Source organism: Canis lupus, chromosome 26 (assembly GCF_011100685.1).
Source record: "Canis lupus familiaris isolate Mischka breed German Shepherd chromosome 26, alternate assembly UU_Cfam_GSD_1.0, whole genome shotgun sequence".
Lineage (NCBI taxonomy): Eukaryota > Metazoa > Chordata > Mammalia > Carnivora > Canidae > Canis > Canis lupus.
Window position 1 is genome coordinate 37875273 of NC_049247.1, and position 13186 is coordinate 37888458.

The 13186-nt window shown below is 37.9% G+C and overlaps 1 protein-coding gene across 1 annotated transcript in view; it reads left to right on the forward strand.

The window, feature by feature from the left end:
* Positions 1–12622, forward strand: part of MINPP1 (multiple inositol-polyphosphate phosphatase 1) — a 46159-nt gene extending 33537 nt beyond the window's left edge. Inside the window, exon 5 of the mRNA XM_038576043.1 lies at positions 9551–12622. Within this exon, the coding sequence (XP_038431971.1) occupies positions 9551–9947 (397 nt within the window). The 3' untranslated portion in view covers positions 9948–12622. The remainder of the gene's footprint in view (positions 1–9550) is intronic.
* The last annotated feature ends 564 nt before the right edge of the window (positions 12623–13186 follow it).

The window sequence follows — 13186 nt, forward strand, 5'->3', positions numbered from 1 at the left end:
TTCCCTTTGCTTCTGTTTTCTGGAAGAGTTTGTAGAAAACTGGTAGAATTTCTTCCTTGGAATTGGTAGAGTTCACTGGTGAATCCTTCTGGGCCAGTGCTATTTTGGAAGGTTATTAATTACTGATTCAATTTCTTAATAGATACAGGCTTATTTAGATCATCTATTCTAGTGTTAGTTTTGGCAATTGTGTCTTTCAAGGAATTGGTCCATTTCATCTAGGTTATCAAACGTGTGGGCACAGAGTTGTTCATAATATTCCTTTATTATCTTTTTAATGTTCATAGAATCTGTGGTGATCTCTTTTCTGATATGAGTAATTTGTGCCTTCTCTCCTTTTTCTTAACCTGGCTAGAGGCTTATTGATTTTATTGATCTTTTCAAAGAACTGGTTTTTGATATTATTGATTTTTCTCTGTTGCTTTTTTGTTTTAAATTTCATGGTTTTCTGCTTTTATTAAATTTATTTTCTTCTGCTTACTTTGGGTTTGATCTGCTATTCTTTTTCTACATTCCTAAAATGGAAGCTTAGATAGTTTTTAGGTCTTTCCTCTTTTCTAACATATACATTAGGTGCTATGAAATTTCCTATAAGCACTGCTTTTACTGCATCCCACAAATTTTTGATAAGTTGTGTTTTCATTTTCATTTAGTTCAAAATGTTTTTCTTTTGAGATTTCTTCTTTGACCCATGTGTTATTTAGAAGTATGTTGCATAATCTCCAAGTATTTGGGGATTTTCCAGTTATCTTTCTGTTACTGATTTCTAGTTTTATCAACTGAGCAGATGTTGCATGATTTCTATTCTTTTAAATTTTTTGAGATGTGATTTATGTCACAGAATGTGGTCTCTTGGTGAATGTTCCATATGAGCTTGAAAAGAATGTGTAATCTGCTATTGTGAAGTCAATAGATGTCAATTATATCCAGTTGGTTGTTGGTCTTGTTGAGTTTAACTGTATCCTTACTGATTTTTTGCCTGCTGGATCTGACCATTTCTGAAAGAGAATATACATTAAGGAGTATTATTTCTACTTGGGGTATTGACCCCTTTATCCCTAATAACTTCCCTTGCTCTGCAGTTGGTCATGTCTGAAATTTATAAGCTACTCCTGCTTTCTTGTGATTAGTGTTAATTAGGATGTTCTTTCTCCGTTACTTTACTTTTAATTGGGGCACATCTTTACGTTGAAAGGGGCTTCTTATAGGCAACATATCATTGCGTCTTAGATTTGATCCACTCTGACAATCTCTATCTTTTAATTGGTATAATTTGTCCATTGACTCTGATAGTGTTTATTGATATAATTGGATTAATATCTGCCATGTTTGTTACTATTATCTATTTGTTGCCCTTGATCTTTGTCCCTATTTTTGTCTTCCACACTTGAAAAACACTTGCATTTTGTGGTTTCACTTGAGCATTTTATATCTTCCCATTTCCTGTCGTTTCTTAGCATATCAGATACATTTCTTTTTTTTTGGTGGTTGCCCTAGAATTTGCAATATGCCTTTACAACTAACCTAAGTCTACTTTCAGATAACACCATAACACTTCATGGGTAGTGCAAGTACCTCATAATAACAAAATATTTCTAATTCTTCCTTCCTGTCCCTTGTTTATCATTGCCGTCATTCATTTTACTTGCACATAAACATACAAATGTGTGTACACACACATGTATATGCATACATAATCAAGTGCATTATTGCTATTATTTTGAAAAAAATTTTATCTGTTAGGTCAGTAAAGAATTAAAAAATGTAAACGGGTTTTTATTTTACCTTTACTTACTCATCTCCACTGTTCTTTATGTAGCTCTGAGTTTCTGACCTACAGCATGTTCCTTCTCTCTGAAAGAACTTCTTTTAACATTTCTTGTGAGGCCTGTCCACTGGCAACAGATTCCCTGTTTCTATTTGTCACTTCTGAGGGATAATTTTGCATGATACAAAATACTAGGTTGGTCAGCTTTTTTCTCTCAACACATAAATATTTCACTTCACCATCTTGCTTGCATGGCCTCTTTCAAGATTTTTTTTCTTTGTCTTTGATTTTATGAAGTTTGAATATGGTATGCCTAAGTATTCTTGTTTTAATTCATTTGCTTGGTGTTTAAGCTTTCTGGATCAGTGGTTTGGGTTCTAATATTAATTTGGGGGAAGGGCTCAGTCATTATTGCTTTAAAGATTGCATTGTTTTCTGTCTCTACCTTCTCCTTCTGGTCTTCCCATTACACATGTCAATCAGACCTTTGGCAGTTGTCCCCAGTTCTTGGATATTCCATTCTGCTTTTTTTGGTCATTCTCTGCTTTTCAGTTTGGGAAGTTTCCATTGTTCTGTGCTCAAGCTCAGAGATTGTTTCCGAGCCGTGTCCAGCTTACAGATGTAGTCCTCACTTCTGTACCATGTTTTTATATCTAGTGCTTTTTTAATTCTTAGAATTTCCACCTTCCAAAAAAAAAAAGAATTTCCACCTTTCTACTTACACTATCCATCTATTTTTGCGTGTTATTTAGCTGTTCTTTTAAAGCCCTTACATACTAATCATATTAAAAAAAAAATTCCTGGCCTGATCATTCCCCCACATCTGCCCTATCTGATCCTGGTTCTGATCCTTTTCAGTGCCCTTTGGTGTGCCGTGTCAGTGTTTTGTCTACAGTAGACGTGATGTACTGGGAGAAAGGAACTATTGCAGACAGGCTTCAGTGATGTGGGCGCTGAGGGGCCCAGACTGGAGTTCCGTGATGAGGCCTCAGCCTCTTGCTGAGCCTGTGGCCCGGGCTGTGAACTGCACCAGTGCTTCTGGATCTTCCAACCTCAGATGGCACAGGATGGCTGGAGATGGCTGGAGCTGGGTGTTGCTCTGCCCTGAGGCAGGTTAGGCTCTAGGAAAACCTAACCTAACCTAACCCCCTGAGGGCCGGCCTTATTAGGAGGGACAGAAAGCTTTGGCTTCTTTCAGAATGGTTTCTCTGGGTAAAACTCACTAAGTGTGGGTACTGCCTGGGGTCCCCCAGAGTGTTTAACCCCGACTTGTCCACACCAAACCTTTAGCAATTTGTCAGTTACAGTTGAGGTTTTCCTGGCCCGCCCTGGCTTCCACGGAAGTGTCTGCTCTTGTACATGGTGATTCTCTCTTTTGTGGGGGAGAGAATGCCTTATGAGGTTCTCTGAAGAAGCTAAGAAGACCTGTGGATTTTTCAGTTTGTTCAGATCTTTGTTACTGTGGAGTGGTAGTTTCTAAGCTCCTCACTGACTGGAAACAGTAAAGTTCTAGTTGGGGTGGTTTTTTTGTTTTGTTTTGTGTTTTTTTTTTTTTTTTTTTTTTTTTACATGTATAGATATCCAGATTTTGATATTTTGGCAGTTGAGTTTCCAACATTAAAGTAAAAATCAGTTTACATATCGTTTAGTCATTATTTATGAGAAAAGCATTCTAATATTCATAGCTGTAAGTGGATCTCTGTGTTGAACTAGAGTGTAAAAAGGCTGAAAAATTATGGGCTAAGTGCTTTTTAATTTTATACTTCGTAATTATGAGTTAGATTTTTTACTTCTACTTTCTTGGGGGGAGCCTTGTAGAAGATTGCTTTATTTGGTTTTAACACCAGAACCATTAAGGATTACTAAGTTGAGTTTGGCTAGGAAAAATGAAATAATAAAGAAAAACAGTTATGTTTGAGACTGAAGGGACTTATATTCTGACCTGTAATTTAATGGAAATACTTGTGAGTTAGTGCAAAAAATACTGAACATTCTTTTAAATCTCTTAACTTATTTAAGAGTGTGCTAAATTCTTTTTTGCCCTTAGCACAACCTAGACATTTAGCATGCCCTGAATTTTCTTTCTGAAATGCAGAAATCAAGAAGAAAGATTTTTAAAACTCTAAAGAATGTGAAAGTGCTTAGTTTTTAAAGACAACTTTAAGGTTTCGATTTTATGGTCATATTGATAGCATATTTTATAAAATACAGTGAGGCATTCTTTTCTATTTTATAAGCTTTTTATGAAATAAAATTTCTCTCAGCAAGATTTTTAATAGTCTGCTTTCTTGACACTTTTGAAAAGCCATAAGCCAAACCATTCAGTGTCTCCTTACTGTATACTCACTAAGATTTGTACACACACATTTATGATTTATTTACATACAGTCCATGAAGTGATCCTTTTTTCGGGTGTGGATGAAGCAAATCAATGAATGGTCATTTTTGTAGTGACTTTAATCAGTAGTTCAGAGCTAGCTAGCTCAGGTAAGTTAACCCCAGTGTTTTCATCTGTGACCAGGAGTTGGGAATGTCCAGATCCTGGAGTAAAGCAGCTGTTACACTTCCCTGAGGCCACAGTGGGCAATGTTTCTGCAGTAAGACTATTCTGGGAATGCATTCGTCACCCAGCTCAGACCCCACCTCCTCAGCAGAGTGCAGCCAGGTCCTCCCCAGACAGAAGGGCTTGCTCTCCTCTCTGGGTTCCCCTAACACTTACACAGGTGCTAGTCTGCAAGAGCCAAGAATAAGTTCTATTTGTTTTCTTTGTTCTTTCACCTTATCACCTTTCTTATTTTTCCTCCCTTCCTTCTAAAAACAAAACAAACCAGCATGGTACCTGGCACATGGGAGGGAATGATTCAACCTGTGGCATCTAAGCAAGAGAACCAAGTGGACTTTGAAAAAGTCTCCTCTTGTTATGTTTTGGAGAATTTGGTATAGCTGTTTTGTGCAGGGCCTTTCTGTGTGAACACAGGCAACACCAGCCCGCTTCTTTCTCTGGAGTTGTAACAGTGCCTGCTCTGTGTGCAAGGCACTCTAAGGCACAGAGGGAAATGTAGACAAAAATGATCACAAGTAAAATTGTGCTCATTTCTCCTTTGTATTTGATATTGTCTCATCAACTTAAAATATTTTTATGTAGTTATTGTAGAAAATCCAACCTACAAATAAGTTCCTTATTTCCTGCAGGCACTTTTGGATTTTTAAGCAAATTAGTGTTTCTAGTTTTTAAGACTGTTTTGGGGAAGACAGATATTAGATTTCACCCTGTAATCTATAGTTTATCCTTGTCTTATTATTATTGGTGAATTTAACCAGACCTTTAGAAATACAATTTTTTTGTGTGTATTGCCAGCTTCTGTAATAAAGATTGATCTGTTATAGGAAGATAGTAGTTACGGCATATATTTAAAAATTGGAATTTTTCCTACTATTTGCCTGGAATTCTAAATTTGAAAATTTTTTATTGAAGTATAATTAACGTGCAGTGTTATATTAGTTTCAGGTGTACAGCATACTAATTCAACATTTCTGTGCATTACTTGGTGCTCACTATGATAAGTGTAGTCACTATCACCAAACCACATTATTACTGTTTCATTGACTATATTCCTTTGTAAATTCCTGTATTTCATTGACTGTATTCCATTGTACTTTTCATCTCTGTGGCTTATTTATTTTGTAACTGGAAGTCTGTACCTCCTAATCTGCTTTATCTATCATACCTATTCCCCCAGTTACCTCCCCCCTGGCAAACACCAGTTCTCTGTATTCAAGAGTCTGGTTTTTTATCTTTTTTTTTTTTTCTGTTTGTTCATTTGTTTCTTAAATTTCACATCTGAGTGAAATCATATGGTCTCTGTCTGATTTATTTCACTGAGCATAATACCTTCTAGGCCCATTCATATTGTCACAAATGGCAAGATCTTGTCCTTTTCTAATGGCTAAATAATATTCCATTTTATGTATACATCATGTGTGTATAACACACTTTTATCCATTCATCTATGGATGGACACTGGGCTGCTTCCATCTCTTGGCTTTTGTAAATAATGCTGTGATAAATGTAAAATAAATTTTTTTAAATGTATCAAATGGCAGAGAGACATTTATTTGTGTTGATACAGCTCTCTATGTGAATCTAATACATAAACTTATTTGATTTCCCATAAAATTCTTATTATGTATTTTTAAAGCACAGTTTTCCTCAACTTCCTTCTTGAAAATAGCTGATTTTAATAGTAAAGTAAGTCAAAAGAGAAAATGAAGTTTATTGCTTTTTATATATAAACCTGAACAATCTTCAGGTTTAAAACTTAAATGTGGATCACAACCTAAACTTTTTTGTTGTTAATTACATTTCTTTTTTAAAAATGTATTTACATTCAGTTTATTAACATAATGTATTATTGGTGTCAGAGGTTGAGGTCAGTGATTTATCAGTCTTACAGAACACCCAATGCTCAATTTAATTTATTCTGTAGCTTGGATGTGATTACTAGAACTTTGGACTCTTATGATTTTACATAGGCCTGTTGATTTCTTCTCTTTTCCAGTGTACATTTTAAAAATATGTATGTTTGTTATTTGTCTTGTATCTTTTTTTCTCTTTTCTTTTTATTTGATTGACTATTGAATCTCAGTATGTACGGCTCTCTGCACCGCTGTGTATCCTGTTCTATCAGCACAGTGGCTACCAGCCACATATGGTTTATTCAGCACTTGAAAATGTGGTTGGTCTAAATGGAGATGTGCTGGAAGTGTAAACACTGCATTTTGAAGACTCGTTAGAAAAAAATGAATGTAAAGTAGTTCATTAATAATTTTGATGTAACTTGTTGAAACTAGAATATTCTGTATTATATATTGTCTTACATCCTGTTCTCAGCTTGTTGGGATTCCTCTGTCCGGAAAAGAGGAGAGTTGCTGACAGTCAGATCTTTCTGTGAGACCATGGGGTGCTGCGCTGTCCTTCCTGACCTCTTGCCCATCCTGGTGGATCTCGTAGACGGAAGTAATTGGCCGAGGGTTGTTCTTGGCTTGACTTAAAATGTAAACCAGTATAGTTGATCCTCGAACAACACAGCTTTTAACTGCGGGTTCACTTACGTGTGCATTTTTTTTAGGGTTGTTTTGGGTTTGTTGTTGTTGTTTTTTTTTGTTTTTTTTTTTTTTTTTTGCTTTAAAAAAAATAAATTCACAGTACTGTGAATGTATTTTCTTTCTCTTAACAATTCTTTTTAAAAGATTTATTTATTTATTCTTAAGAGACACAGAGAAAGAGGCAGAGACCTAGGCAGAGGGAGAAGCAGGCTCCCTTTGGGGAGCCTGATGCAGAACTTAGCCCTAGGACCCCAGGATCATGACCTGAGCCAAAGGCCGAGGCTCAACCACTGAGCCACCCAGGCGCCCCTAACACCAGCATTGTTCAAGGGTCAACTATATTTTACATACTTTCTTGAATTACTATTAAATTCCATTATATTCACATTATGACAACGTTGTCAGCTTTGACTTGCGTGTACTCAATGCATAAAGGCACCAGGCAAGTAATGAATGGATCCGTCCTTGGTTATTTTTTTTTTTCTTTTTTTTTTTTTTTTTTTTTCGTCCTTGGTTAGACAATGTGCAGTGACATATGTCCTGGGCAGTGGGTATATGTCCTCTCCGGAGTGACCCTTATTCCTGTTCAGCTCATTATTCCCTTAAGGGCGTATATGTTGTCAGGTCTTTCAGGTTTTCAAGAGGAGCAAAAAATCTGGATTTTTAAGAATCTGAAATCACCCTATCTTTATATACCGACAAGTAATACGAAATTTAAAAATAGTTTTGCAAGTCAAACCAAATATAATTGTGTTCTGAATGATACTGCTTTGTAACTTTGGCCCATGGGGATGCTTCTTAGAAATAAATACAGGTTTTAGGTACATTAAATGACCTAATCAGAATATATCAGTTAAAAAGAGGAGCTTGTAGTCACCTGTTGATGAATGGCTTTAACATTTCCTTTTTTAGAAAATATTAATCTCAGAATAGCAGATGATTGTGTAACAGTATGTTATAGTTTCTCTGTATTTTTTGAGTATGTATTTCTAGTATTGTATCCTTTTATTTTTTGTAGGGATATTTTTCTGCCCGATATTCTTCTATTTACTTTTCGGTTGCTCATTTTATTTTTTATTTTATTTTTTAAATTTATTTATGATAGTCACACACACACACAGAGAGAGAGAGAGGCAGAGACACAGGCAGAGGGAGAAGCAGGCTCCATGCACCGGGAGCCGATGTGGGATTCGATCCCGGGTCTCCAGGATCGCGCCCTGGGCCAAAGGCAGGCGCCAAACCGCTGCGCCACCCAGGGATCCCCGGTTGCTCATTTTAATGTGACTTTGGTTTCCCTGAACATTTAGAAGAAGGCTCCTGTCAGATTGCTTTTCTAACCTCATGGATCTCCCTTTTCTGGTGTGGTGTGTGTGCTGGTCAGAAACCTGGTGGGTTCCTTTCTGAGCTTTCCTGGCTCTGGTCCTGTCGCCTGACTTTGTCTTTGCTGTCCCCGTCCGCTTAGTCTTCCTCTGCTCCCCGCAGTTTCTAGCATTTGTGGCCTCTGTCTGAAACGGAGCCTTGGAGGGGCGAGATTTCTGCAGCTCCGGAGAGGCCTGTGGTGGTCCTCTCTTGCACTCACCAAATCCTAGGTCTTGGCATGCTCTGTGGCTTCCCTCTGCACGCTCCACACAGACACTGATCATATATTCAGGTCTTGAGGCTATTGGTGATTCCGTGAGAAAACTTTTCCAGATGGTTATTCATAAATGTTTCCCTTGGGTTTTGGACCTGCTCTCTAGTTGCATCTGTTTCCTTGTGGGGAATCTGCTGCAGATTGTGCTGGCCTCCCACAAAACCCAGGTGCATGAAGTTTGTAATCTCATGTGTGGGGTGGCAGCAAGAAATCAGATGCTAACTTGTTTTGAATAGATTTACAAATTATGTGTTAGAACCAGCTCATATTCTTTCTATTAAAGTAGGGAAAAACTAAACAGTCATCTGCTGCTGCTGATTTAAAAAAAAAAAAAAAACAAAAAAACCCTTTACCCTCCCTCCGTAGAGACATAGAAAACTTGCAGTTAAAGGAAGGTGACTTAGCTTACGGTGTTGAAAGCTGTTGTATTTCTGGCTTGTGTAAACTCCACTCCCACTCCACAAACACAGTAAATCAGCTAGAATGGATTGCATCTCTACCCTTTTGTGGCTCTCAGTGCCCAGATCAGGTCTCATAAAACCCTGAAGGATCACATGAATTAGCATTCACTGTTCAGTCTTGATTCTCACCCGGAAATTTACTGAATACTGCTTGTCCTTATTTCCTAGATACAGATAAAACAGCGTTTGAAGTTCAATTAAAAGCCCTCCCTGGAGTAACTGATCCTAAGGGCCAGTTTGCGCAGTTTCATTCATGGAAAGGCAGTACAATTTTGAAATATGTATTGCCCAAGTTCCTTGATCTCCTAATGAAGACTGTCTTCTCTCTGGGAACTGAAAGATTAGCAAGTGTGCACAGTGTTTTAGATGGATCTGCAATACCACAGTGATCCTGAATTTGGACTTAACTTTGAGCGTAAACAGTTCAGTTCTCGGCCACGCAGAATTTTTCGCCATATTGTTGAGTTGTGTATGTAAAGACTAGATAGGATGAGAACATTGTACACTGCTTCTCACTACTGTGGATGTTATCTTACATGACATGAACATATGTACATATTTTTTCTCCATTTGTTCTTTAAGGTCTCAGCCAGTTTCCTCTCCGGTCATCCTTCAGTTTGGTCATGCAGAGACCCTTCTTCCACTGCTCGCTCTCATGGGCTACTTCAAAGACAAGGAGCCCCTCACGGCTTACAATTACAAGGAACAACTGCATCGCAAGTTCCGAAGCGGCCACATCGTGCCCTACGCCTCCAACCTGATATTCGTGCTTTACCACTGTAAAAATGCCAAGACTCCGAAGGAGGAATTCCGAGTGCAGATGCTGTTGAATGAGAAGGTCTTGCCATTGGCTCACTCACAAGAAACCGCCTCCTTATACGAGGATCTAAAGGCCCACTACAAGGACATCCTTCAGAGCTGTCATTCCAGCAAGGAGTGTGAGTTAGCAAAGGTGAACAACACGTCTGATGAGCTATGAGTAGCTGCAGAACACGTTTCATTCATCAGGGAGTGATTCATAGGGAGTGATTACGCGCTTTGGAATAGGTGGGCAATCCGCGGTTACAGAAAGCTTTCACAGTACTTGAGTATTTCTGTCTTTTCACAGAAAAATGTTTAGTTTCTTTTTGAATCTGGACATGGACCTGTGAGCAACTATTCTTCACTGGAGCAGCTCTCTTAAGGGGAAAAGAAATCTATTTAAAGAAATAGCTGGGCCTGCAGACGTTTACAGAAATTAGATTCGTCCTATTTGTATGAGAAATCTCACACTGAGAATATGATTTCACAGTGATACTTAAAAGTGCTGTACTCACAAAATACGTCATTTGGGTGATCTGTAACTTGACGGGACCAAGTGTAGAACCTTGACAGTTGTGACACCCTCCCTTCTCCGTGTCTCCATCACGTGGCACAGTTCTGATGTCATCCTTCTTCAGCAGAGTTATCGGGTGCCCCGGGACTGTTGCTCTGGAGGAAAGCTAACATCTCTCTAGCTAAGAATCTGGAACAGTATTAAGAATCAGTGTGATTTTCAAAGGACACCTTCACTGAAGGAAGACAAAAAGTCTAATAAAGTAGATATTTTTGTTAATACTATTTATAAAGTATTTGAACACTTTTTCAGTAATTCCTTTTAACCTCCTAGAAGTCTTGCAAGGCCTTTCTTTAATTATTTTCCCACCTGTTTTACATTTACAACTATGAGAGGACAAAGAGGACCATTCTCAATGGGGAAGATGAATCAGAGTTTCTTAAATCCATTGCTTTGCGGTGTTTTTCATTCTGTCACTTTGCTTCTATTTTTATATTTTGCTATTATGTGAAGTGTATCTTTTGGTTGTTTATTACTTTTCCATTCTTTCTTTCTTTCTTTATTTTCCCTAAGTAAAAACTTCATCCTGGCTGGGTTAGTTTCATAGCTCTGAAACCATCTCACAGGGATACTTCTGAGTTTTGTCAAATGCCATGAAAGTGTTTGCTATCATAATAAACAGAATTCTTGTGTGACCTCACTACCAGGTCTTTTCTGCTGTGTTGATATACAATCAGTAATTGATGGTAAAAGGTTGGCACTTCAAGCAGCTTTGACTAAATCAGGCAACATAAGGCAATTTTCTTCTAATAGAAATTTCCTCAAGTAAATTTCCACTTCTTTAAGAAAAATGGAAATATATTTTATTTAAAAATCTAAATAAGAAATATCACAACTACATATTGAAATTATAAAAGAAGATGCATAGGTCATCTGTTGATCATTGATCTTCAAATGAATTATGTCCATAAAACGGGATTAGCTGGTGCACATGGCTGGTACACTATATACTGCTGGTTGTTCTGCAATGGGCTGCTGTTACCTTTTTCTTTTTAATTTGTAAGTGGGCAGAGAAGAAGAGAATAATATAATATACATTTATGGCCATCATCCTGTTTCACCAAAATAACATTGTAACTTGTAGCTTAGATCCAAGTAAGAACAACTGAGAGCTTTTTTGTGTTCCCCGCCTAGAGATAACCAACAACAGAAAACTCGGTATTCACCGTTTGTTGCATGCTCAACGCTGGAAACTTACAGTATTGTTGTGGGGATTTTAAAATTTTCTATAAAATACCATTCTTGAATGTCATATTCTTGGATGAGGGTTTTATTTGTAATTGCTGTGTTCTTTTTCAAGACTTTTCTTGATCCAAATTATTTGTCGCAAATTAATATTGTCAGTTCATCAATACTTGTTGAGTACTTTTTATGTACAAACACTAGACTCAGACTATAGGTGAACAAAATTGAATGGACCTAGTTCTTTCAAAGGGGTTATCTCAAAAGACCTGAAATTTACTCGGTGTCTGAACACTAACTAAATAATTTTTGATTCACAAACTTCTAGACTATGAGAGTTTTATAGGAGTTATTTAATTTTATTTTAAGATAGGACCATATAATCATCTTGATAGTATTTCAAGATGGAGGGTAAGTATGGTCCATCTTTTGCTGATACTAGAGATTGTGTTATTATTCTGGTGCTATTATTCTCATTTAGGATATGCCTGAAATAGAAGAATTTCACGAGAAAAATTGAAAGTCTTCTCTGGGATAAAAAAAAATTGAACATCGAAAAACGATCTCTGGCCGACAAGAGCTCATTCGGAACAGATGACCAGATCCCTCGGTTAAGCCAAATTTTAATGGCTGCTGGTTCTGACACTTTCATCAATTCATGAGCAGCCTGTGGACGTTTGCCATTTTTCTGTCTAATCTACAACTTGATGTGTGCGGTGCATTGAACCTACTGTTTTTTACAGTTGTCTCATTTTGGAGGTTCTGTCCTCCAGCACATAATCATTCACCTGATACTATTTTTTGTATATAGTCTTGACCATAATTTTAACGCTGAAAGCAGAGCTCCATTTGTAAAGAAAAAAAGCTGTTTTGTTTTTTTCAGCCATAATCAACTTTTCTATCTTTACTGGATTGCTTTCCTTTTGTGAACCGCAGAACCGATGCATGCCCTTCAATACTTGGGGGTCACGTACAAACAAACCAGAACATGTTTCCCTAGGATGGATATTTCATACGGTGTTCGTTAATGATCCTTGGAATTCGGACTGTCTACAGCCGGATGGAAGCTGAAAATAAACATTTGCATTACCCCACAATTTGCCTGAACTTACTTCCCCGATTACTGTGTTCCCTCCTGGCAATTCCTTGGTCTATCACTCCCTTAGTGTTTCCTTACATGCACCTTGCAGCCCAGTCTGCTCTTAAGCACCTGCATGCCAATCTGTTGAGATTGTTCTTCCAGTTAAAAGACTTGTAGTTGGGGCGCCTTTGGGGGGGCTCAGTCGGTGAAGCATCTACCCTTGCCTCAGGTCAAGGCAGGGTCCTGGGATTGAGAGAGTAGGCTTCTCTCTCTCCCTGCTTGTGCTTTCTCTCTGTCACATATATAAATAAATACAGTCTTTAAAAAAAGACTTGTACGGGACGCCCGGGTGGCTCAGTGGTTGAGCGTCTGTCTGCCTTCAGCTCAAGACGGGATCCTGGGATCCTGGGATCGAGTCCCACATCGGGCTCCCCACAGGGAGCCTGCTTCTCTCTCTGCCTAGGTCTCTGCCTCTGTGTTTCTTATGCATAAATAAATAAAATCTTCAAAAATGATTAGTTTGAGCCTCCTACTTGGAAGCCTGGGAGGAGGCTAACCTCTAGAGCTGTAACGATTTGGG